The sequence below is a fragment of the Capsella rubella genome, unplaced genomic scaffold (genome assembly GCF_000375325.1).
Source record: "Capsella rubella cultivar Monte Gargano unplaced genomic scaffold, Caprub1_0 scaffold_3, whole genome shotgun sequence".
Lineage (NCBI taxonomy): Eukaryota > Viridiplantae > Streptophyta > Magnoliopsida > Brassicales > Brassicaceae > Capsella > Capsella rubella.
Window position 1 is genome coordinate 3500871 of NW_006238921.1, and position 26002 is coordinate 3526872.

The 26002-nt window shown below is 36.8% G+C and overlaps 8 protein-coding genes across 8 annotated transcripts; 4 read left to right on the top strand and 4 right to left on the bottom strand.

The window, feature by feature from the left end:
• Positions 1 to 463: 463 nt before the first annotated feature.
• On the bottom strand, positions 464 to 3653 carry LOC17890778. Its single transcript, XM_006297909.2, has 11 exons — positions 3385 to 3653; positions 3161 to 3283; positions 2986 to 3054; positions 2759 to 2863; positions 2337 to 2391; positions 1765 to 1838; positions 1479 to 1562; positions 1251 to 1391; positions 1098 to 1163; positions 912 to 1021; positions 464 to 829 (listed from the first exon to the last, which is right to left on the bottom strand). The coding sequence occupies exons 1-11, from the start codon at positions 3484 to 3486 to the stop codon at positions 661 to 663; spliced, it is 1098 nt and encodes a 365-aa protein (XP_006297971.1). The 5' UTR covers positions 3487 to 3653; the 3' UTR covers positions 464 to 660.
• Positions 3654 to 4697: 1044 nt separating this feature from the next.
• Positions 4698 to 7119, top strand: LOC17891681. Its single transcript, XM_006297293.2, has one exon. The coding sequence runs from the start codon at positions 5206 to 5208 to the stop codon at positions 6874 to 6876; it is 1671 nt and encodes a 556-aa protein (XP_006297355.1). The 5' UTR covers positions 4698 to 5205; the 3' UTR covers positions 6877 to 7119.
• A 2050-nt stretch (positions 7120 to 9169) lies between these two features.
• On the top strand, positions 9170 to 10090 carry LOC17891111 (senescence associated gene 20). Its single transcript, XM_006299959.2, has one exon. It carries the CDS (start codon positions 9427 to 9429, stop codon positions 9745 to 9747), a length of 321 nt encoding a protein of 106 aa, XP_006300021.2. The 5' UTR covers positions 9170 to 9426; the 3' UTR covers positions 9748 to 10090.
• Positions 10091 to 10732: 642 nt separating this feature from the next.
• LOC17891945 (protein LURP-one-related 9) lies at positions 10733 to 12360 on the bottom strand. The gene is made up of 3 exons (XM_006298542.2): positions 12000 to 12360; positions 11253 to 11498; positions 10733 to 11036 (listed from the first exon to the last, which is right to left on the bottom strand). The coding sequence occupies exons 1-3, from the start codon at positions 12210 to 12212 to the stop codon at positions 10902 to 10904; spliced, it is 594 nt and encodes a 197-aa protein (XP_006298604.1). The 5' UTR covers positions 12213 to 12360; the 3' UTR covers positions 10733 to 10901.
• Positions 12361 to 12913: 553 nt separating this feature from the next.
• LOC111831637 (PI-PLC X domain-containing protein At5g67130-like) lies at positions 12914 to 14517 on the bottom strand. The gene is made up of 4 exons (XM_023786622.1): positions 14244 to 14517; positions 13861 to 13930; positions 13333 to 13419; positions 12914 to 13243 (listed from the first exon to the last, which is right to left on the bottom strand). Exons 1-4 carry the CDS (start codon positions 14291 to 14293, stop codon positions 13148 to 13150), a joined length of 303 nt encoding a protein of 100 aa, XP_023642390.1. The 5' UTR covers positions 14294 to 14517; the 3' UTR covers positions 12914 to 13147.
• Positions 14518 to 16681: 2164 nt separating this feature from the next.
• LOC17893512 lies at positions 16682 to 19249 on the top strand. Its single transcript, XM_006296691.2, has 6 exons — positions 16682 to 16778; positions 17249 to 17426; positions 17514 to 17695; positions 17792 to 18817; positions 18920 to 18997; positions 19094 to 19249. The coding sequence occupies exons 2-6, from the start codon at positions 17258 to 17260 to the stop codon at positions 19145 to 19147; spliced, it is 1509 nt and encodes a 502-aa protein (XP_006296753.2). The 5' UTR covers positions 16682 to 16778; positions 17249 to 17257; the 3' UTR covers positions 19148 to 19249.
• A 132-nt stretch (positions 19250 to 19381) lies between these two features.
• Positions 19382 to 22864, bottom strand: LOC17892689 (receptor like protein 30). Its single transcript, XM_006296849.2, has 2 exons — positions 19966 to 22864; positions 19382 to 19671 (listed from the first exon to the last, which is right to left on the bottom strand). The coding sequence occupies exon 1, from the start codon at positions 22862 to 22864 to the stop codon at positions 19970 to 19972; it is 2895 nt and encodes a 964-aa protein (XP_006296911.1). The 3' UTR covers positions 19382 to 19671; positions 19966 to 19969.
• Positions 22865 to 24105: 1241 nt separating this feature from the next.
• On the top strand, positions 24106 to 25992 carry LOC17890834 (dehydration-responsive element-binding protein 2B). Its single transcript, XM_023786398.1, has 2 exons — positions 24106 to 24290; positions 24785 to 25992. Exon 2 carries the CDS (start codon positions 24811 to 24813, stop codon positions 25852 to 25854), a length of 1044 nt encoding a protein of 347 aa, XP_023642166.1. The 5' UTR covers positions 24106 to 24290; positions 24785 to 24810; the 3' UTR covers positions 25855 to 25992.
• Positions 25993 to 26002: the final 10 nt, after the last annotated feature.

Below are 26002 nucleotides of genomic sequence, written 5' to 3' on the forward strand. Positions count from 1 at the left end.
AACAATCAAATTGCTCCACTTATCCATTTCCCAAAAAGTAAATCCTCTTTTATTTTTATTCTCTTCATAATTCGACCTACAAATATATATATGCATGTAGTTTCTACATTGTACTTAGTTTTGTTAGTAATTTGATACAATATAATTCCGGAAAAATAATAATGGTAACTTATAATATAATTTTGCCATTTGTTTCTTCATTTTGATGCCTATTCTTAACCTATTTTGATATTGTCTACTAATTGAATGAGACATGATGAAAATATATAGCTAGGCAATACTGAAACACAAATGGGTAAGTTTCAGTTTCATCACTTCGCCTTACCAGTCACTGTTTCAGTTTCGTCTTTTGGGTTTCTACTTTGAAAGTATCTGATTCGTTTCAACAGCCCACCATTGATGCCATTGTCCGAAGCTCCAAGAATGTTTTCTTGGGTCCACTTTCCCATCGCTTTCTCAGAAAAATCCAACAACATTGATCTTTGTTACACCCAAAAAAAAACCCCAAGAAAATATGGTGATGACAATAAGCTCGATATATCACCCAACAGATATGATATGGTTTGCGTCTGGTATCAAACATGTATAGCCATAATAAGACAAGAGCTTTAAGAGATTATAAACCTAACCTAACTACTATATGCTTGCGGTCCAATGCTTTTAGAATATGGTATCAATGGTTAGCTTTCTTTTGGGCGGCGATTTTTCTATGATTTGTTTCTCGTGCTCCATAAATGTAGATCCTTTGTTCGCAAATAATCTTCTGAGGTTTATCACTGATAGTTCGTAGAAGTTTCCAACTGCAAGATCAGCCTGAACCAGATCATACCTGCAAATTTGTTTTTGATAATGTTAGATGCCAGACTGCTTCTGGTTCCCAAAGATGGAGAAAAACTAAGTTCTATACTTACGCCCGATGAGCACCGATTAATCCAACTGCCATCATTGTACAGTTATGAGCAGCGGTAATACCCCGAGGGTCATCCTCAAACACAACACATTTCGACGGTTTTCTATCCAACTGCGTAAAAGTTTGTAATCCTTCACCAACGATTCTCATAAATTTGCTAGGATTCAGAATTTAATTGTGATAGTACCTTCACAGCTGCGGAAAGAAATCTGTGAGCTATTGATTCCATACCATCTTCCTCGGAAACCACTGCCTGAAATAGAATATGAATACAAGTAATCAGCAAATATAACCATTCATATGCAAAACTGGAAATGATTCTCTAAAGCCTATTACTCGCCTGGAAATACGTTTGAAGTCCCATCCGTTCAAGGGCACTAATCATGGTTTTTCGATCAAGATTTGAGACAACAGCACAGGGAATGCGAGCAGTTGAGACAGCATCCAGCCAATCTCTAAGTCCCTCTTTTGGTTCTGTGAGCTGAGATATAGATAGCAAAAAAAAACTCAGGAAACTAAAAAATAACAGCATCTTCGTGAAGCAAAGATTGATAAAGAAAGAACTTACTCTGTGAAGATTATCACAATATATTTCCGATAGCCTGAGTTTCAATCTGTCGATTTTGCTTTGCGTTTTCTCCCAGAACAACACCTGAAATTTTTTGGAATCAACCGTGATTAGAATAAACCCCTTTCCTTCTGAATGGATCTAGCAGACACATAAAGCTTGTTAGGCCTAACTCGTAAATGTAAATGAATACTATGAGATAAGAGATTCACAAGAACATATATGACATTGCTTGTTTAGAATTACATATCCAAGAATATGGCAACTGAGAGCAGAAAGATCAAACCTTACTCAGCACATGGTCAGCGCCAGCATAAAGTATCAGTCTTTGGATATCACCCTCCACTACAATTTCTTTTCCTGCCAAACAAATTCATGTACATATCTAATTTGAGAAATGGATTGTTAGATATAAGAAAGATAAAAGCAATGCCTTTGAAGTTTTAAACCATAAAGACCAAACACACGATATTATCTTAATAGAGCAGTTCACATATCAGACCTCTACATAACAAGACAACTATGTGACATACTTCTTCACATGTTATTATTAGTACTAGGAGACACTGAATTTGTACTAGAAAAATGCAAATTACATGTCACTAGACACTATATTAACAACTAACGTACAAGAAAAATGCAAGACAAACACTTGCGGCCAAGAAGGTAATCTAACGTTTGAGTTCATTGATGTCTTTGGTCACTCTCTTGACATTCCTTAAAAGGGTGCATGGGGAGTACTAAACATATATTAGCAGGAATTGCTTGAGATCTCTTTCCACTCACATGTATGCAAAAAGTACATTACATGTGGTAAAAAGTTTAAATGCAGAACTGCAAAGAGCAATAAAAGCTTACCTTCTTCTGAAGCGAGCTGCTTCCAAGCTTCCAACTTAAGATTTCGAGTATCAGCCTACAAAGTTTGAACCATAAATGGAAAAATGAGGTCAGTCTACTATAGAACTCATGAGATTTACAAACCTAACAGGAAAAGCATCATCTCAAGAAGCAACTATATTCTATAACTTTTGTCAAACCCTCAAGCCATACAAGAAGAAAAGAAACTATACCTAAACTAGTATGCCAGGACCACACAATTCTATCCTAGAACTACCAAATAATAGGGCGGCATCATCTAAACAAACTAAAAACCAATATTAACAAGACAAATCCTCATGCCCCACCAGAAGAAGAAGCTATCGTAGGCAATCTAGTTATAAGAGCAACAAGAACTTCAAACTAAGAAACTTGCAAACATAAAGATGGTGTCAAGGAATTACCACAACATTGTCCCATGAGAAAATAAGTCCATAGGCTTCATCTGGTTTCATTGCGTAACGTATTCTTTGAAGAAACCCATCTTGCAATTTCTCATTCCAGAAATCCTACTTACAAGCAAAATAAAACCGAGAAGTCACATGTTACCTACAACCCAAGATTTCCATAAGAAGCTTCTGATCAAACTCTTAACAAATGATAAAACATTCATAGCTTTAGTAGCTCTTACCACATCCACTTTGAGAGGACCATCCTGTCTAAAAGTCCCGAACCCTTCTCCATACTCAGCTCCAATCGCCTAAAATTCAACAATCAATAAATTCATCAAATTTCCTTTTTTCATCAACCAAAAACCCAAAAAAAACAGAGACTTCTCTAGTTCCAGAGCTATTTGAAAGGCTTACCTCTTGCGCAAAGAGTTTGTTTGGTTTGAGAGGGAAACCATTAAGGTCGCCGTTTTGATCATCAGACCCAGAAGAACTCCTCACTACCAGACGCTGCTTCACAAGCTTCGTCTCTTTCGGTATCTGAAAGGAAAAGAAAAAAAAAAATCCCAGAAATTTAAAACTATACTCCATCGATTTCGAATCAAAGATAAAGCAGGACAGCTAAGGATACTTAAACAAACCAAAAATTTGAGATTCGACGCAAAATTAGAGCGAGGGAAGCGAAAAGATGGTTCGGAAGAGATGAGCAGAGACGAAGAGCGAGTACTGCATGAGCAGTCCATGATAAATTTAATTAGGGTTTCTTCGGGATCAGAAACTGGGAAGATGATTGAACAAAGAGAACAAAAGCATTCGTCTTTTTTAATTTATATGTCCGAGGTTTATTGAATAATTAATTAGGGTTCGAACACGGAACTATCTAAAAGCCTTTGTTCTGGTTCATACGTTTGGAGCAAGAGAGAGCGTTGAGAGAAGGAGAAAGAGAAAAATGCAAATATCCCCAGTGGGTCACGCCATTGATGCCGTTTTACTATCTCGGTTCAAAACGTTGCGTCGTTTTTAAGGCACTGAAACAACATGAAGTCTGCATCTGACAAACACTAACGCTTAAAACTTTCGGATCAGTGTTAAATATGGGCTTTATTGGGTATTATTATACAAATAGGGACATTAATGGGCCAGTCAATTTTTTTTTATTTTGACAGCGTGGGCCAGTCAAATAAAATATGAATTTTTGGGGTAAACATATCACTTCTTATGTTTCGTACTTTCGTTTACGAAAAGACTTCTCCTCGTATTACATGCGCTGATTACACTTCGCCTTCTACATAGTACACATACTACTACGTATTTTGTTTCTATCATTATTTACATATTCACCATTATTGTATTGAAGCTTTTGGAGAAATGAACAATAAGATAATATTATTACTGATTTATTATATACACTCTATATTGATGAGACCATAAATTTCGTTCTCATGACAGATCGCATGGTTAATCAAACAAATGGGATTAACTCTTATCTGATGTATATGCATCACATGCCTAGCCATATCACTATCACACTAAACCACAAACAAGTTTACTCACGACACACACAAAAACCGTGAACGATAAGATGGTTATACTTCAAACACCATAGATATTATGCATTTTCAAGAAAATTGTATTTTCCAGAGGTCAAATCCAAAACTTCGTCTACTGGGATGACTTCGATTCTGACGTTAATATATATAAAAACACACATTAACATGTGAGAGCATCTCGCTGTAATCGAGCTTGTTATAAACTTATGATATATACTTTCATTTGGAAGGTGGAAGGACTTTATTAATCAGGTATCAATGATCAAAAATCCAAAGTACAATGTGGAAAACGTATTAGTTGTAACAGTGTGTGAGTAATAATAATTATATGCATAAACTTCGAACGAATCCAATAATGCGATTTTATTAATAAAAATGCATTGGGACAATAATGGCGGCCTGATCAATGCTAAGTTAAACTGCTACCAAGAGAGGAAAAAAAAGAATCTGAGACTTGTTCTTCCCCAACGACCAATCTTACGTTCCATCAATTTCACACCAAAAAGCCTTTACCTTTTGATTACACGCTTATCGGTTCTTCTTCAAAGTTTCCTCTTTTGAAAATTCTTAGGTCTCAGTTACGCTTCTTTCTAAATTTTTCTGGGTTTTTGTTTGTTTGTCTCTGTAACTGCAGCTGGATTGAATTTTGGGGGGCATTTTTAAATTCGATTCAACGAGTTTCCTAATTGAGGGTTTGATTCCTTTTCGTATCAATCTTTGTTTAGTCAAATCTGAGGTTTCAACGTGCTGAGAGAAGCTTCATTGGCAAGTAGGAATCTTTTCTTCTTTTTCTCTGTGTTTTATATTCTTTGCCAACAATGTTTAAGCTTGCAAAGCAGCATATATGCCTTTGAGAGTAGCTGCTTTATTCCACAAGATTTGATCAGAGAGAGAGAGAGAGATATATATACAATGGGATCGAATTGTGATGGGAATTTGAAAGCAGAGATTGAGGAATCTAATGGTTCTTCTGGTAAAGCTAGTGTTCCTCCTTGTCCTCTTGATCTTTCTACATCTCGAAGAACTCTGATTGGTGATGGTAAACCTAAGAGATGGTCATTTGGTGCTTTGCCTGATGCTTCTAGTAGACTCAAGCTTCTCAAATTTGGTTCTCCTTCTGCTAAATTCAAGAAAATGGCTGAGAACAGAGACGAGGTTTCACGGTCTGTCACCAGCTCAAGTAGCGGTAGCAGCCATAATTTCAGGGAAAGAATCAGTGGTGTGCTTCACCGGAAGATCGATTGGAGTTCTCTGGTGAAAATGGGGAAAGAATGGATTAGGAATCCTATAAACATGGCTCTCTTTGTGTGGATACTTGTTGTTGGAGTCTCTGGTGCTATTCTCTTCATGGTTATGACTGGTATGTTGAATCATGCTTTGCCTAAGAAGTCTCAGAGAGATGCTTGGTTTGAAGTTAACAACCAGATCCTTAATGGGTTGTTTACTTTGATGTGTCTTTATCAACATCCGAAACGGTTTTATCACTTAGTGCTTCTCTGTAGATGGAAGCGCGATGATATTACAAAGCTTAGGAATGCTTATTGCAAGAACGGGACTTATAAGCCGAATGAATGGATGCATATATTGGTTGTTATCATTTTGCTTCACTTGAATTGTTTTGCTCAGTACGCTCTTTGTGGTCTTAATGTTGGATACAGGAGATCAGAGAGACCTCCCATTGGAGTCGCTGTATGTATCTCTTTCGCGATTGGAGCCCCTGCAGTTGCGGGTTTGTACACTATATTAAGTCCACTTGGGAAAGATTATGATGAGTCGATTGAAGACGAGGAGAATCAACTGCAGCGTGAAGAAGGGTCTACGAATCGCCGGTTTACTCTAGAGAGGAGGTTTTCGTTTGCTTCTGCTTCCACGGGGGTTGGGGATGGAATGGTTCCTGTGAGTAATCCTCAATGGAGTGGTGGGATTTTGGATATTTGGGATGATATTTCATTGGCTTATCTTTCTCTTTTCTGCACTTTCTGTGTCTTTGGATGGAACATGGAGAGAGTTGGGTTTGGGAACATGTATGTTCACATAGCGACATTTATTCTCTTTTGTTTGGCACCTTTCTTTATATTCAACTTAGCTGCGGTTAATATCGATAATGAGACAGTTAGGGAGGCGCTTGGTGTATCTGGAATCCTTCTTTGTGTGTTTGGTTTGCTCTATGGTGGATTCTGGAGAATTCAAATGAGGAAAAGATTCAAATTGCCGAGTTATAAGTTCTGCTTTGGTAGAGCTGCGGTTGCTGATTGTGCGCTCTGGTTATTCTGTTGCTGGTGCTCCTTAGCTCAAGAAGTTCGGACTGCAAACTCTTATGAGATAGTGGAAGACAAATTCTGCCAAAGAGCTGAAGAGAAGAGTATGGTATCTCCTCTGCCTCGTGAAGATGGTGTGTTTGATCCTCGGTTTGGTCTCGGGAGCTCCCCCAAAAACATGAGCGGAGCTAGTTCTCCGAGCCCGAGCAGGTTTTGGAAAGAGGTACATAGTCCAAATGTACAGACGCCTAGAGTAAAAGAAGAAGATAAAAGTGAGGTTGTTCTGACTCCACCATCTCCGCTGTCAATACACCGAGAAGCTTGATATGGAATCCGAATCCACTGGTAACTCTCCTTCTTTCGCAGGTGTTGTATAAGTTTGATGTGAGGATAGCTTTTTGTATACAAGTCTCTTTGAATGTTTACAAAGTTTGATGAAGCCGGTTGATTCTTGTGAGTTATAGACAATATCAGTCTCTGGTTCAGAGAACTTTAGCGGTTGCTTTTGTAATGTAAATTGTTTTTCTGTCATGCTTCAATGAGACCTTTACAGGCTTGATTTTTTATTTTTCTAATACAAGGGTTACAACCAGGTGGCTGGGGAAGTTGTTGGCTTTTGTTGTAAAGTAGTAAGAAGCTGGGATGGGTTCTTAGATGAACCGTGAGAGATTTTGAGTCGGTCATGTTTCATCTTTGGTCCAGGCACATCTTTTTGAACATATACCCATTTTTTTGGTCAACAACATATTCAATTTGGTTCTAAACAGAATAAATATATGTATGAAGTTTATAGTTCATTCCGATTAGCTTATGGATGACACAAGAACGGAAACCGAGCTAAACTGAAAAAAGAAAAACACAAATTTCCTCACACAAATTATTTATTTACTTGTGAGTTCAAAATTCGGCTTGGCCTTGTGGTCAGGTTCGGGTTCAAATTCTAAGTCTCAGTGGGTTGCATAAGGGTGTCTCACTTATCTATAAAATATAGCAACGTATCGATAATGGTGGTCTACACCAGCTTTAGACGATTTTCAAAAATGTTAACAAATCATATAAAACTGTAATACTATATATGATATCAGTATCGGTATGCAGTATTAGGAATTAAGCGTCGCTGTCTTAAAGAGTCATTATCGTGGAGAACCACATCAGTAATCCACTTATGTACATTGTTATTTGTTTATGTAATCAACTTTTTGTATGTTCTTGTGTAAATCAATCAACTTTTTGATGTAATAGTTCAAGGCTTGAAGCTTTTAAATATTAAAAGCTTGCCTTTATTTTCCTTACTCTGCATAAATATCAAAAAAGAGAGTTATGACAAAATTAAAGTTGCTTTTTTATCACTAAAAAGGTGGTTAGGTTTCTTAATCCTATCAAATTCTTTAGTTTCTAGGTTTCAAAGTGTTTAAAGGAGCAAGAAAAAGAAATGAACCATAATTGACAATATCATAGCTTAATTTCTGTTGCTGCTCGACATAAAGCTACAAGACTGTATATTCATTCACAATCTTTTAAACCAATTTAAAACTCTTCTATCATTCCAAAATTCTTCAAATACATTCCCCCAAAAACATACGTATTATTATTATACTAGAAGTGTAAGACATCGAAACGTGTCATGGCCATGGGTACACCACCAAAGCCACATGACTAGATGAACCTATATGTGGCCAATCTGCTCTACGTGAGACTCTCTGAACGACACGTGCGAAGGTGATCATGCATTTATATGCTTGTCTTCTTGGTTCTGAGTTCTGAAAGATTTGCGATGCATTATGAATTTATGACCACCCGACCAAACACACTCGTTGAACACGTTTCTTTACATATTTCTTAGTTACTCTACCAATCATTTTAAAAGAATACAAACAAGAAATCATTTCGTTACTTGTATAAAACTATAAATGAATAATGATCAGTAAAAATGTTTCCTCCAATAATATGAGCATAGAGAAATATGAAGAACTGGTTGTTTCTTCAAAGTGGGAAAGTCATTATTGAAAAATAATTTAGAAGTCTATTGGTTAGTGTATGTTAACTAAATCTAAATAAAAAATATGTAACTAGTTGATCAATGATTTGTTACAATCAAATTATGTGTTTTTATTTTTTTCAATAATTTCTAAACACTAGCTAAAAGTTAGTGTTATTCACTAGTTGACTTTTCATTAGATTTAATAAACCTGTTACACCTTTTATTTTTAAAATTTTTATATAAAAACTGTACATAAATAAATTTCCAAAATTTGTGTTTTTACAAAAACAAAATCCTAAACTCTAATTTAAAAAATTGGAAGAGTTTTTTTTTTTTTTTTGTGGTTGTCCTCAAATGAATTAAAGTGAAATAGATATTTTTTTACTTACCGTAAGCAAATTCAATTAACCTATTAAATAATTCACCTAAATACGACGACTGTGGGGTCAAAATATTAGCTGGCGCAACTTTCAACGAGCTTTATCGCCGGGTCCCACATTCCAGTTTAACCCAACAAAAAATAGACACGTGTCAAACCGAAGCTAAATATCCAAAAACCTCAAAAATAGGATTGGTTGTACAGAATCATATCCCAACCCCATAGCCTCCGCCTATATAATAAATCCCAGAGTGTTTCTTATTATACACAACACCATTTTCAAAATCCTCCAAAGACTCGTCGTTTCATCTTCTTCAATAATAAATAACTAGCTCACTTCAATTCTAGGAACTCGCCAAGAACTGGATACTCTGGCGGAATCAGAGATCAAGAACCGAGACGTGGTTCTGAAGCTGTATGAAGCCCTGAGATCTCGCGACGTCGACTCCGTTCACCAGATCCTAACCCCAGATCTGGAGTATTGGTTCCACGGCCCTCCGCCGCACCAGTTTTTGATGCGCATGCTCACCGGAGGTGTCTCTCCATCTTTCGAGTTCGTTCCTCTCTCCGTCGTCTCCTTCGGGTCCACCGTCATCGCTGAAGGCTGCGACGCCGCCACCTCTGTTTCTTGGATCCACGCTTGGACCGTAGCGAATGGGATAATCACTCAGGTGAGGGAGTACTCTAACACTTCTCTCACCGTCACGCGGATCGGTAACGTTGTTGCTGGACGACGCTCCCCTGAGATTGCTCCCTCGCATTGCCCCTCCGTCTGGGAAAGCCAATTCTCGGGTCGGGCTGGTAAATCCGTACCCGGTTTGGTTCTCGCGATTTGAATAGGATTTGGTTAACAGCCACTTCAGGTGAAGGAATATTAATAAAACTAAAATAAAGGCTGCTTACGTGTCGGTGTGTGTTTGGTTTCTTTTGTTTTATGGGTTGAAAAAAAAAGGATTTGGTTGCTGTTTTAAACGCGGTGTTTGCGTTTGAAAAGCTTACGCTGCGTTTGGCTGTAGCTAGTTCTTTTCTTTTTCCTAATTGCTTTAAAATTCGTGTGTGTGTGTGTGTGTTTTTAGTGGGAACAAGAATGGGGAAACCCAAATGGACTTGTTGTCCCGTTGCGTCTGATGTAACGTTTGGTTATGTTATAATTGAAATAAAAATGTGCTTTTGGGATCTTTTGATGATATTTTATATCACACAAAACTATATGTTTGTCTGAATTTGATAAACGAGTTAAGTTTATTAAGCAAGATAGACACACGTTGTATAAAAAAGAAAAGAAGTTAAATCCGATTTTAGTTAATGCGTATGTACCTCAAATTTGTAACCAAATCAATGCATGACATACTTTAGTTTGGGTTTGAATTAAACTCGATATATATAAGAATTCAGATTAGTTGCTAATCTAAAACAAGTTTGATGATTGTTGTAGATTATATGGATTTGACATCATAGTTTGTCTTTTCTTAATGGGAAAAACTATAAAAATCGATAAATTGCAATCGTGGACGCAAATCATTTTTGTAAAAGAGAGAGTGGGGTAGTAGTGGGAAGCAACGAGGAAGGTCACTAATGCGTCTTTATGTGGATGTGGACACGCATTAATTGGCGTCATATATCTCACTTTTTTTTTGGCGTTCGTGTGTGTATGGTCAAAATGGTGTGACGACGAGTGGGACGATAATAACAACAACAACAGAACGGAACTAATAGAAAAATACATTAATCAAGTTGTTAGATAAAAGTCTACATGGGCGTATTCATTATTTATGTTCGTTCATTATGTGTGATGGAGTGCCCGCAAATATTGACAATTCATTGAACTAGATGTGTCTTTATGATAATGTCCCATGACCATATTAGTCTTCAAATGTTATCCACAATACTGATGTATATATATGTCTATTACAATCCATTTGTCTAACTTTTGAACAATATGTAGGTATTACTGTAACCCGCTGACATCATCAGTAGTAGAATTCTTTGTCTAACGTAGATTAGAAGTATCATCTGTGATTACAAGTAAAGCCACGACGAGTGCGAAATCTACATATGGATTGACTCTCACTTTGAAGCAGTAACTCCCTCTTATAAGTCCTCCCCATGTGAAATCATGAACCACCTGCATTTGGATCAAGCTCTCACTTATCATTATATTCCTTCTTTTTAACTAATATCTCCTTCGAACAAAAATCTATTCATATATGGGAGAAAATGGTGGTGGCTAGCTAGCTAGAGGAATAATCTAATAAACTCCAAAATAATTTGCAATATCATATATATAACTAGTTTGAGCTAGAAAGCAAAGAAGGTAGGGAATAATGAAGGGATGACATACCTCAGCAAGAAGAGTATTGTGAATTGGCTCAAATAGTTTGAAAGAAGATCCGATATACCGACCCAATGTTCGAAAATCTGGCTCGATACTAGTGACGTCTGTTGAACTCTTGTTTGGCGGTAGAGTGACATCGAGTGATGTTTTGAAGGATAATAGATTTGGTTCCCTTGCTGAGAAAAGAAGATCTTCAGATTCTGTGCTTTCTCCTTTGTATACTTCCCACTTGTATCTCATTGTTACAACTCCCTGATACATTCATGTACATTTCTTATCTTTTTAGGATACACCTCTAAACATACATATCTAGACATTCATCTTTCTTTTGAATTAAACAATTAGTCATTCCATTTTCTGAATAATCGGTAGGAAATTAATATATTATGATTTTAAAACTGTTGAAAAATATATTAAAGACAAAAGTTGGCAATAAAAATTGGGTTTGGACTTTTAGGCCATTTACCACTCAGCCGGTCTATTGACATCTACCAATTTCTAAAGAAAATGAAATTAGGCGTTGCTACCTTGTTATATACGTGTAAAGCTAGGTTCTAAATTTGGATAAATTAGGTTTATGCAGCCAAATCGTCCTTACGATATATATATATATATATTTACTTAGTCGTTCCATTAAAACCGAAATAGCTAGACTTCATGTAAAACAATTAACAAGTGATGATCCCCTTAACAATACACAATATAATGATTTCGTAGATTAAATAGATGTGGTTAGTAAGAGGTTTGTGTGACCTTGGTGCGCATGGAGAGAACAGGAACTCCCGTGGCGTCACGGAGTACACGTTTACGGCGGATGTTCCAAATACCACCGTCGACGGTGAATATGAGATTGTCGGAGTGATCGAAAACGTCGTAACGATCCGTTTTCAGGCTCTCACGCCGCCTTCTCACCACCAGCTCCGTCGTGTACGGATTACAAAACATCTCTCCCACAACACTCACCATTTTTTTTTTATCAAAGAACGTTTAGTTCTTGAACAAGTCTGACTTTGATCCAAAAAAGAAAAGAAGGAACAAGTCTGTCTGAGTCTGATACAAGAAATCTAATTAAAAGATGCCTCTATTATAACTCAAAGAATCGCAGTGTCTTTTTGAGTTTTTCCTCAATTTTTATATTAATCAAAGAAAAGAAAAGTCGAGTTTATCATATAAAAGTTTTATTTTGATCGGATTTTATTATATAAAAGTTGATTAACGCGGTTCTTAGATTACTTGAGAGAGAAGAAAAAGATGATTTCATTTACTCTTTAATAAAGTACTTTTTTCCGGGGTTTTGTAAATCTGACACGAAGAGGAATAATGAGTTCCAACTAGTATTTTATTAAGCTTCTAGATCTTGTGATTTTTCTTCATTTTGACTAAGATAAAGAGATAATATATTTTTTTAATCAGAGAACATTTTATGATTATTAGAGCATCATTATGGACATAACCCCAAAAATGCATTTCAGGAGATGTTTAATATATTAGTAATGTAATAGTTAATTTTAAGAACCAAACAAAATGTGATAGTTATTGGTTGAACTTGTAGGTTTTTAAATTTATAATAATAAAATAATGTAAAACTTATTAATAATTTTATTAATTAATTTTATAATTATAAAAAAGAAAAATATATAACAAAAAAAAAGATACAAATTAGAAACATCAAAGATACAAACTTAAAAATTAAAAACATAATTTTTAAGACAATGCCGCTACGGTTAATATATTAATCTGATCGCAAAGAAACTCAAACCCGAAACAAACGGGCAAAAACCAGAGAGCTCGAGAATTAACCACGGGATCAGCAATGGAAGCCATGAGAAGCAGAAGACAACAACGATGTTTCGTGGATAGACTGCAGAAGCTAAGGATTTTGAGAACTGAACTGAACCTGACTAGCTTGCACCTGAGTAATTTCCAGTTGTTGAATCCATGTTTGGAGTTCTCTTCTGTAGAGTAGCATTTTTGCATGAACCATAAGCTTCCCCTGGCTGTAACATCAAGAACCAAATTTTGGGTAGCCGTTTTAGATGGTTTCCATACCCGAAAGTAATGTTAGCGCAAGTAGACAAGCTATTACCTGGCAAGCAGCAAGAGTCTGACAGCCGCAAAGTACGGGTCCATTCATTCTATCCAGAATTTCAAAAACGCCGCCTCCATCACTTCTCTACAATATTATGGTTTTGTTAGCAAAATCTCGCAAAAACTGTCATGTTTTAGTTTTATGATTGATTCAATACCATGTAGAAGTTAACAACTATAAAGTTTGGCATTCTAGTCCTGACTTGAGACAAGTCCCAACCATCTCAGCAATTACAATAACCATACATGTCGTTACATGCCTTACACAACCATAACAAAGGTATTCACACAACTAGTAGCTGAATCTACTTGGAGCACTAACAAGACTAATCTTTTCTCAAGGCAACGCACCAGCAGAACAATTATCTTCCTGAACTCATCATACTAAGATATAATGTTCTCAGTGATTCTTCACACAAATTCTCCTACTTAACGGTCAAACACATAGTTACAGTAGAAGACAAAGGTGATACCAAACTCATGAAGCAAGCAAAGCATCAAAGAAAAACCAAAAAAAGCTATATACCTTATGAAGATGGAACTTCACATCATCAACAACAACATTGATATCACTTGACAGTCCTGTCTTACAAAACCTGCATATTTGCAATCCAAAGCTCTCTTTAATGTTTCCAAAGTACAAAATTTCATCTTATGTACTAATCTAATCATAGCCTATCTTCCATATTAGGATCCAAATTGGGTTAAGTTATTCTCTTTGTGCATCTTTAAAACTGATATGACAAGTAAAGAATTGTAAATAAAGCTGCAAACTTTAAGGTCTCTGAGCTACCGACATCATAAATTAGAACAATTGAATGAAGTTAGGACACAACCCATGAACTTAAATCGCATAAACAACACACACATACATGCAAGTAAAGAAGGAAGAAGATAAGAAGTATGTACCAGTCGTTCCCTTCTCTGTGAAACTCAGAGACTTTAGCAACATGTGACATCTCACAAAACAGAGAAGTAACCCAACCCCCCAAAATCCAGAAAGATGATCACCAATAAAAATTGAAACTTTCAAATCTCACAAGGAAAAGAAAAATCCTACCAAACCCAGAAATCCTTCCTCGTTTCAATCTCTCCATCTAGGGTTCTAGAGAGGAGAATCGATTTGGGGGTTTATTTTTCTTTTTGACAAAACAGAAAAAAATTATATGGTTTCGTTTATTTCTTTTTTTAGCCTATCAACGTGTTGCGTAAGAAGCGAGTCGAAAAAGATCTTGAGTAGCATCCGGATGGTCTTTCCCTTTTTACTGTTTTCAATTTTTGGGCTTTTAATATTAGTGTAAGCCCCGATCGAATATAGGGATAATGATGCCCTTAGATGTTGTCCGGCAAGTCTAACGATCAATAGTCATTAGTCTTCAGAAGATTAACTTCATCAGGTTGATGACGATCAATAGTATTATCTCTTTCCCCTAAAGTTCTTAATCAGGTTCTTCTCTTAGTATGGTGTGTTTTAGACACAAATTAAAAAGAGTGAAAATATAATGTAATATTATTGTGAGATGGATAACAGTAGTACATAAGAAAAAAAATAAAATAATAAGAACTAAACGATCCGTATGATTAGAACTTAATAGCCTAAAATCGTCAGGCTGTAAAAGTTAGTAAATTCTTGGAAAAGCTTAATGTTCTTCTCAACACGGTTAGAAAGATGTATCATCGCTTACCTTACCGTTAAACACTTGCATTCCTTGTATCTCAAGGTTTACGATCGTGTTTCTCTCAATATTCTTATAGTATAAGACGTAGGTAGGCATGAATGCATATGGGCTGTACGACAACACAATGTCAGTGGTGCCAAGCTAAGGAACACTAGCCTGGTATCTGTCTCCAACAAGACTCTTCCACAAGTGAGGAGGCAACGACACTCTTCCAGTGTCATTTCCATTTGTGGATATTCCTGTGTCACCTACACATACTCCTTCAGCACTTGTATATCTAACAAAACTACTATCTATGCAATTTGGAGAGAGAGGAATGGAAGATGTCATGGAGGACCATCAACACCAGCTCCTCAGCTCACTATTTGGATTGACAAGCAAGTTAGAGATCAATTATCTTCCATTCGACGCGCGGGAGATAGACGTTACGACGACGGACTTCAAGTTTGGTTCCGGTCAAGAAGTTGATTTATTTTCTGAACTAGATCAAATTATTGTTGTTTTAAATTTTTTCGAAAAAACGTTACACTAGTTGTACAAACGATTAATTTTTCTTTTGAATATAATTTAACATTAAATTCAAAAAAAAAAAGTAAGGGATTGCAATTATTTACAGCCTAAAAGGATAATAATCTATATATGTTTCACAAAAACAATGTAATTTGAAACGTACAGAGAAACCATTAAATATCGAACTTTGTCTTTAGCTACCAATCACAATTGCGGATAAAACAAACGATTAATATATTTCATTGATGTACAAGACGTAGATTATGCTGTTATTTTTGTATTTTTCAAAGTACATAACGTTCTCCGCCTTGTAATTCTATAAAAACTTACCATATTTCAGTCAAAGTAATACTGTCATATTTAAACCTTATATAGTATCATAGTTCTCACTTCTCAGTTTGCTGCATTACCCATTTTTATAAACTTATAAGTTATAACCAACATCAAAATTGTTTGATTTTTTTTTTCCGCAAACCTTGCTCCCATTTTCTGGAATTAAAGAAAAATGTTTTAAGTTGAGAAAATAAAATTAAAAAGATAGTAACAATTTTATTAGTATATATACTGTATATATAATATATTTGGTCAAGATGCTACTAATTAAAACAAATCTCTACTTTATTAATAACAACACAGAGCATTGACGTGATGGCCGTGCAACTGCAACGTCTCTCTGCATCCTCCGATAATGAATATTACGGTAACACCCCTATAACTTGCCATTTTGGTGTCACATCCCAAAATCTCAAAAGGGTATAATTGTCTCATAAATATTTCTTTTTCGCGCTTCATCTTTAATTTCTTTGTCTCCGGAAAAATAAAATTTGCAGTGTGTTTCTGTTTTCTGCGAATTTTCCAGTCTAGTAGTACCCTTCTTTTTTAACCCTCTCTCTCTGTCTCTCATATCAGCCGTTACCCAATCGAAGAAACCCTAAGATTTTTTTTTTCTCCGTTTCCGATTCGATTTCTCTGTTGAATATTTTCTTCATCTCGATGCATCTTTGGAGTGAGATTTGCAGGGATTTGAGTTTCTGAAGATTCCGTTTGCTTTGTCTTCTTCTGTCTCTCGATCATTCAGGTAAGGAGATGTCAACTCGCTTTACAAGGATGTTTCTTTCTTATTTGAAATTTCTTTGATATTTATTCGAGAATGTGCTCTGTTTGCTATTTTTTTTCCAAGCTCTGAAACTCTCTCTTCGGTGAGTGAGAACGTCTCCTTCAACTTCGAGGTAGCTGTTAGCTTAAGGAATCTGAGGTATCATTTCGTTTGAGCTTCACAGATTTGTTTTAATTTCATTGCGATTGCTGTTTCGTCTCTTTTACAAATCTTTGATTTTGGTTTGTCACTGAGCGTTGCTGGGGAAGAACACATGTGCGTATGAGATTTTTCATCTTCCTTTGGTTTCTGAAGTAGGAACTGTTATTAAAGTTCAGTAATTTTAGATTCTCTCTGCTTAGGGTTTCTGAACTTAGTAGACAGAACAAATTTCACCATGGTTTCTCCCGTAGTCAATAGAATATTTAGGTTTAAGTGTAGTCAAATAATGTCTCAAAATGCAAACTGCTCCTGCTTAGGATATCTGGAAGTGAATACTTTAGAGAATATCTGCATATTGCTTGATGATTTTGGAGATAGTTTTGTGTTGACGTTTCACTATTCTCAATATCAGTTTTGCTTTTCTTACGGTTTCGTTTTTGACATATATGTATATTGGTTCTTTCTAGTGAGAAGCAATGGGTGCTGGGAGGAAGACAGAGACCTATACATTGGCTCCTGATGGCCAATACATATCAGGATATGTACCTATGTGCGTGAGGAATCTTAAGAAGGGAGATCTTTGTGGGGTTATATTTGGTTGCAAGTTCAGCACTATTAAAGAGTGCTATGCTAAGAATTTGTTTGGTTAGTTGGCTATACAGTCTATTCAACCTTTGCGGCTTGAACTTTAGTGACGACCGATTACGAAAACTGATGCTTGTTTGTGAATAGGTTTACCAGCCCCTCACATGGCATATATCAAGAACATTGATCCTGGTTTGACGCTGTTCCTGTTCAACTACAGTGACAGAACACTTCACGGAATCTTTGAAGCTGCTAGTGAAGGAAAACTGAATATTGATCCCAAAGCTTGGTCTCCAAATGGGTCAGATCCAAGTCCATATCCTGCTCAGGTACCTTTACTTAGAGCACTTCCATAAGTTGATCGGTTGATCCACCAAATGTCCTCTAAAGTGAAATGTATCTCGTTCTTCTAATTTTTGTCACAGGTAAAGGTACGAGTCAGAGTGCGGTGTGAGCCCTTGCCTGAAGAAAAGTTCAGCCCAGTAATTGCAGAGAATTACAAGGATGAAAAGATGTTTTGGTTTGAACTAGACCGAGGCCAGACAAACAAGCTGCTCCGTTTGTTTTCACCATCACCATCTGTAAGGGCACCTTCAACATCTAAAGATGCTGTACCGCCACCCAGAAAACCTATTCCGGCATCTTCTCTTGCACAGATAGGTGACTTAGGAGCAACGCGTGTTGATAAGTGGAGCAATCTGTTCAAATCATCAGATGAGTCTACTGAAAACAAAGAAAAGGACTCAAACAAAGGCGCATGCGGGGCAGGTTCAAGATTAGTCAATCTTGAAAGAACTCAACCATCAATGTCACAATCTGGTACATCTTACTCATCGGTTCTGAGAAACACGACTGCTTCTTCAACTGTGGAGAAGAAAACTTCTTTGACAAATGAAGTTTCATCTCAACCATGTAAAGGTGTTGAAAATTCTTGGACATCTGCTTCACGAGTTCCGTCTTTCCGCCAAGACAGTGGAGGTCTCAGAAATTGTTCAAAGGAAGGTGAAGATGTCAAAGTGAATGCTTATCATCATCAAGAAAATCTTCATCCACAACACAAGGGAACATCTACTATAGCTAACAATGGAATAGGACCTAGCAGTAGCAAGGAAGATCCTGCTGAAGATACATATTCAGTCATCGATTGGGATGCAGCATCTTCCTTTCAAGTTCATCTGGATGGACTGAACAAGATTTTGGAGGATCCTAAGGATAAAGATAGTTTCAAGAGCTTTGGGGGTAACATGGGAGCAGCTTCTTCATCGATGGTGCCTAATTCTTGGGAGGATGAGAAGATTTCCTGGGACTTTGAGGAAAGAAGTATAGCTAAATCTCCTTGTGGATCCTCCTATGTTTCCGCCACTACAGGAGAGGTGGTTGATGACATTGGACGTATGGATCATTTCAAGGCGGAAATGGGATCTCCCACCTTCGTGGATATATTGACTGAGGTAAGTTTAGGTCATCCATTGTTCTCTAAACTATAGAAAAAACAAACAGTTGTGCTTATGACCTTCTAATGAAACTACTATGAATATGTTTTTCTACGCTAGATATTGTCGGAAGTCAAGGAGTTGAAGCATACTCAGATGAAACAAGCTGAGAAGATGATTACTTTGGAGATGGAGCTGGTAAAATTACTTGGCAAAATTTACAAATTGATTACTTCTGTTACATTTATGAGCTTCAAGTACAAATTCTCTAATCTTTTGTCTGGGTACTTGCAGCTTGAATCAAGAAGGGAGATACTTCGGCTAAAAGGGAGCAATGGAAGTTTTTAAGCACATGATAAGCTCGAATTAAGAACAAAGTGCTTTTCTAGCTACTTCTCTTGTCTTTTGAACAGATGTGAAAAAAGGAAAAGAATATGGAAATGATTTGACTCCCCAAGGAATACTCTCTCTTCTGTTGTTGCTAATCCTTAACTTAATATGCTTCAGTTTCAGTATGTATTGCAGAAAATCCAATATATGGTTTGGGATTTAAAAAAAAAACTCACTTCATTTGTTCTTGTAATAAGGTTTGATTTAACTACCACATGAAACTTACATGGACATTAAACTAAAAGCTTTAAATCACACCAAATATTGTACATGCTCTTCTGGTCCACTTATTCACAAGCAAAATGCGCTAAGAAAATTATTAACTAGACAGTTGAGAAAGAAAGATCTTTGCCAGTTTTGGTCAAGCACCTGAAGTTTTCATCCTTGTTGAATAATGGAGACAATGAGAGCTGATAAACATTAATGCAGATAGTATGAGCTTCATTTCTCTATGCCTCATTCTTGTTGTTATCTTGGACACCCTGAAAGCACCAAAGGACTGTGTTTGTAAATAAGCAACCAGAAAAGCTTCAATGTGAAGTACAAACATTGAGATATTTAACAGTCTTAAAATTCAGCAGTTCAATCACCGATATAAAACTTATGATTATGTCTGGGTGTTAGTATACACATAAACGATAGATCAACGAGATAATTTCACTTTGACACAAAAAGAAAAGAAGAGGTATTTCAATCATGGACCTATTTAAAAAAACTTATCCACCTAATTATTCTAATGTCTTGTTAACAAATTCATTTAAAAGACAGAACAATACCTCTCTAGTGAGTTGCGGTGCTTCTCCATATACGACTGTTTCGGCCAAAAGGGTTAATGAACCACTGTGGCTTGTAGGAATGCAATATGTATCCAATCATAAATCCAAAGGAAATACCAGGTACGAATCCTCCTACAGCTGCTATCCAACTAATCACCTCTTCTTCGTCTTGTTCCTCTGATTCCAGCGTTTCATACTGTTGATGTGATGCTGTCGTGTGAATATCTCTGCAAACTTTTTCAAGGGAAGAGCCGAGAAGTCCTGGGTTATCCCCAAAGGAAGAGCAAGGCTGCGTTTGAAACTGATGGCCTCCTGGTACTGGACCTGAAAGCTGGTTATGAGAGAAGTTCATATACGAAAGGAACGAGAGGTTTCCTAGCTCTTGTGGAATTTCTCCTGAAAGTTTGTTTTGGGAAACGTCCAACGACTCAAGAGCTGTCAGGTTCCCCATTGAGGAAGGGATGCGGCCAGTGAAAGCATTGTTTGACAAGTTGAGTACATGAAGCTCTTTCATTAAACCGATGGACTTTGGAATCTCTCCTTCAAATTTGTTTCCCGAAAAATCGATTGCTGTATAGATTTTTAAGATACGTACTAGCTCCATCTCTATACCTTTATTCATCAAAACCATTGAATCATGGTAATAGCTTGATCCACTATCTCCCATGTACATATCGTCAGACCCAACTTCGTTGTTTCCAGTTGAGGACATAGCACTCCACTTCACAAAGTACTCTGATGGCAAAGTTCCATAGAAGTAATTATGTGATATGTCGATGATTCTCAACTGAGGGAAAGAGGCTTGATGCATTGGTCCATGGAATGCATTGGAGCGAAGGACAAGAACTTGTAGCTCTTGTAGAGAACCCAACCAGAACGGAAATGTGTCGTTGATTTTGTTGCTTTCCACGTTCAAAACTTGAAGAGCAGAGAAACGATTCAAAGATCTTGGAAGCTTTCCCATAAGTTGGTTATGACCGACGTCAAAGGACCTTAAACTTTCAAATATATGCTCTGGAAGACCTCCGCTTAGATTATTCTGACGAAGGTTTAGAACAGAAAGAGTATTCTTGAGGTTTGCTAAACAACGAGGGATTGAACCATTAAAGTTGTTTTCAGATAAATCGAGAGTTTCTAGAGAACGCAACTCGCATATGAAAGAAGGAATATGTCCCATGAAGTTGTTGTTGGAGCCAAACAAGTGCACCAAAGATGTTTTCCCGACAGAGGATAGTCCTTGTTTCTTCTTCGATCTCTGGAAACCGATGAAAGTGTTGTTGGAAAGATTCACGTACGTCAAGTTTTGTAGAGTCCATAACCAGCCAGGAACTTGACCTCCGATTCTGTTGTTGGAGATGTCTAGAGATTTCATTCCATGATGGATTTTTAGCAGCTCTGGAAACCCAATGATACCGCAGCCTGACAAGTTCAAAAATCTAACCAATTGTGAAGGGGGATTTGAAACTGAACTTTTGTTTGTTGTTGAAACATGGTTGCCTGAGAGATCTAAAACAGAGAGGCTTTTGGAATATGATAAGACTTCATTCAAATCAATCGTAGTGGTGGTGTTCAAATAGGATAGGTCAAGATCTTCGAGTGATTTGAGATGCGAGAAGATACTGAAATCAACTGGGCCTTGCGTGTCGAAATGAGAAAGGTGAAGTTCCGAGAGGTTGACAAATTTGGAAATGGATCTGGGGATTGGCCCTTTGAAGTTGTTGCTGCCAATGTCTAACTTTCGTAGGTTAGATGGTGAAGAAGATGTATTTCCAAACTCAAGAGTGCCATTGAGTTGGTTATCACTCAGACGAATAAATATCAAAGAAGGAATGGTGAAGAGAGGAGGAGGGATAGTTCCAGTGAAAGCATTCTCACTTGCTCCAAAAGCTATCAAGTTGGATAGTGAAGTGATATTGGGAGGAAGCGCGCCAATGAACTGATTGTTGGAGATATATAAATCTGACAGCCCTGTCAAATTCAGTATTACAATGGGAAAATACCCACTGAGCTTGTTGAAATAAACAAGTAAAGAGGCCAGCTGGTTTAGATTGCCAAAAGAAGATGGGATTTCACCAACGAGATTGTTTATTGAAAGGTCGAGATAGGTGAGTTGAGAAAGGTTTTCAATAGAAGACGGGATTTCACCAGAAAATTGATTCATAGAAAGGTTGAGAGAGGTGAGTTGAGTAAGGTTTCCAATTGAAGGCAAAATTTGACCAGAAAATCGATTATAAGAAAGGTCGAGAGTGTTAAGATTAGAAAGGTTGCCAATCCAAGATGGAATCTGACCACTGAAGCCACTAACCCCAAGGGTCAGAGTGGTTAGATGAAAAAGGTTTCCAATGAAAGATGGAATCTGACCACTGAAATGATTTTGTGAAAGGCGGAGAGTGGTAAGATGAGAAAGGTTTCCGATGGAAGTTGGAATCTGACCTGAAAACTGATTATAAGAAAGATCGATACTGGTGAGATGAGGAAGGTTTCCAATGGAATATGGGATTTGGCCATTAAAATCGTTACCCGAAAGGTCAAGAGTGGTTAGAAAAGGAAGGTTTTGAAGACTGGTATTGGAATGAAACTGGCCATGGAGAAAGCTGCAGCGAAGGTGTAGCTCGATCACATCTCCGGACTTGACATTGCACGTTATACCCTTCCAACTACAACAGTCGCTGTTATTCCCCCATGACTCCGTCGTCCGATGAGTTTCAAAGCTAAAAGCCATACAATAATCACTAGGCTCCCCAATCTGAAACTCGTTTTTGAAAGCGAGAAGAGCATCCCTTTGTTCGGGACGACACAGATGCCTCGCAAGCACGTCTTCAGAATGATAAACGAAAAAGAAAATAAAACAAAGAGTAATAGGAATGATGACACCCGTTGAGTTCGAAAAGCCTTTCATTTTAATTTTCTTGATTTAAACAAAAAAAAAACAATGAAGAAAAGAAGGAAATTGTGATGGTAGATAATTAACATGGTTTCCTGCACATCTCTCTTTTATACACAGAGTTATAATACATTCTACTCCACAAGGATAATAAATCCAACACAGCTTGACTGACTCCCATTATAAACTAGTCTGTCTCTCTACCAAGTGTTCTTGACGTTAAAATGCAAAGACTTAAAAAGAGTCTTTACATTTGAATAATCAAGTTCCACACCTTTTGTCTTTACTTTTAATAACGTACAGGAAACTTCAAAAGACAACTTGTTTGTTCCAACCCAGAAAAATAGCAATTCAAGGAGAGAGAGACTCTATTAATTTGTGTAGTACTAGTCCTACTGACTGATGATCGACGGCAAGAAAAATCCGAAAAGGCTAGGGCCCAATAGTATGGGTGGATATAAATAAGATCCAGGCCCATTTCACCACATACCACGCCACCCAACTCAGAAGAGTATAAATATTTCCATCTTTAAAAAAAAAGAAATCACATATCCTCAAAAAAATAACAGTAATCATCTTTTCCACCTAAAAAAATATATATATATTTTTCAAAAACACTAACACTAAAAGTTTGTCGAATTTCGAATGACCTCTGGTTGTGAATTTGTGATATTGCTGTGTGTTTTTCGATGCTGTATAAATTCAAATTTAATGTAGATCAACTAAGAAAATACGTATCCTCAAAATCTACGTAATTAAATTATGCATAATATATTGTTAAAAATAATCTCAAAATATTAAAATTTTCTCAGATATAGTTATATTATCTTTATGAGACATTTTAGACATTAAAGCTTTCATTAATATTTAAAATATTCATTTCCTAAAATCTTTCTATTATTTTTTCAATCTAAATTCAACTAAACATTGATCTTGGGTAGCAATTTATTATTTTGAAAACTTTTATTGTTTTGTCAAATTTGTTTATTAAATTAAATATGTTTCTTTATGCGTGCATGTTTTTAATCAACTATGGTAAGGATTCAATTGCTTACCCGTATTAAGAGCGTATTTTTGTGTGGTGAGGCAATTTCAACACGTGTCAATCACCTGGTTATGTTATGATCTAAATTACTGTGTTAATAAGTGCCATGTCACACTACTAGTCTCGTTCAAATATCAGAAATATCTAGACAATAGTTATATATACCACTTCTATTCCTAAATATCTTGTTTTCTGGAAAAAAGTAAAAAATCTTTATTAAAAAAAAAAAAAAAACGAGACACGAGAGAGAAGAACGCGAAGAGAGCTTCAGAAGACGATTTGATTTTTGTCGATTTTTAACAACAAACAACATAGAACAGCTGCGTGAGAAAGAAGATTTTTTATTCCCCATTAAAGAAGAGGTTCGACTCGGAATCCTGGAGTCATTCACGATAGGTATGTTTGAATTTTTTCCTTTCTGATTAATCTTTTCTGGGTTCGTCGATTTTTCGTTGAATTAGTCTCGCCGAAGTCTCTGGGTTTGATGATTTTGGGGTTTTAGATGTTTTCGTGATCATTGATTTGTGAAAATTTTCCTCTTTTTAGGTTTCGATTGTTTTATAAAGAAATTTGGGGATTTTCCCCAATTTAGGGTATTTTATTTTAGACGATTTCTTTAATTTCGAGTTGATTTTTACAAAGTTAGCTTGCTCCCGAAGATTCGGCACAAAAACGAAAAATTGGAAAATTTCAATTCCGATTTTTCCTTTTCTATTAATAAAGTAAAACTTGGTGAGCAAGCAAAATACCCTTGGTGCCCAAGTTGTTTCTGAGCTTCTCTATAACTATAAATTCTTTGTGTGACTCGATAATTATTCTGTTTTCTGGAATTGAGAGAGAGAGACCGAGTCTAAACTTTTTTTTTTTTTTTTTTTTAACCTATCTTGTAGATTCCGTGATTGCAACTAAGAGGAAGATGGCTATTTATGATCAAACCGGAAACAATATACCAAAGAAGAGGAAATCTAGGGCTCGGGCAGATGGTTTAACAGTGGCTGATAGATTAAAGAAGTGGAAAGAGTACAACGAGATTGTTGATGCTTCGACTATTATAGAAGGAGAGAAACCTAGGCGCAGAGTTCCTGCTAAAGGATCCAAGAAAGGTTGTATGAAAGGTAAAGGAGGACCAGAGAATCCTCACTGTAGTTTTAGAGGTGTTAGACAAAGGATTTGGGGTAAATGGGTTGCAGAGATCCGGGAACCGAACAGAGGAAGTAGACTTTGGCTTGGTACTTTTCCTACTGCTGAAGAAGCTGCTTCTGCTTATGATGAAGCGGCTAGGGTTATGTATGGTCCCTTGGCTCGTCTTAACTTCCCGCAGTGTGTTGGGTCTGAGTTTACTAGTACATCAAGTCAGTCTGAGGTGTGTACACTTGAGGATAAGGCGGTTCTTTGTGGTGATATTTGTGTGAAGCAGGAAGATACAGATTGTGAAAGTAAACAGTATAGTCAGGTTTTAGATTTTAAGGAAGAGTCTGGTGAAACCAGGAGGGACAATTGTGGGGTTGGACATCAAGATGCGGATACCGTGCTGGATTATGATTTGTTGAAAGAGTTTGAACAGCGGTATTGGGGAGAAGCTATGACGGAAGAGGAGAGACTGAAGCAGGAAGAAGAGGAGAGACCGAAGCAGGAAGAAGAGGAGAAAGTGAAACAGGAAGAAGAGGAGATGCAGCAACATCAACATCAGCAGCAGCAGCAGCAACTGGATTTGCTTACTGTAGGAGATTATGGTTGGCCTTGGCCTAATGATATGGAAAATGAACAGAGTTCTTGGGATCCTAATGAGTTCTTTGATATTGATGAACTCCTTGGAGACATGAGTGAAGGTATGTTACATGGTCCTGGTCAGAGCGAGGACCAAAACAACATAGATTCTGGTAGTTATGATTTGCATCCGCTTCATCTTGAGCCACACGACGGTCACGAGTTCGATGGTTTGAGTTCTCTGGATATTTGAGACTTCTGAGGCAATGGTCTACAAGACTACAACTTAATCTTTGGATTGATCATAGCATAAACAAGACATAGGTGTTAATGATCTGATTCACAATGAAAAAATATTGAATAACTCTATAGTTTTTGTTCTTTCCTTGAAGTGCTATTTC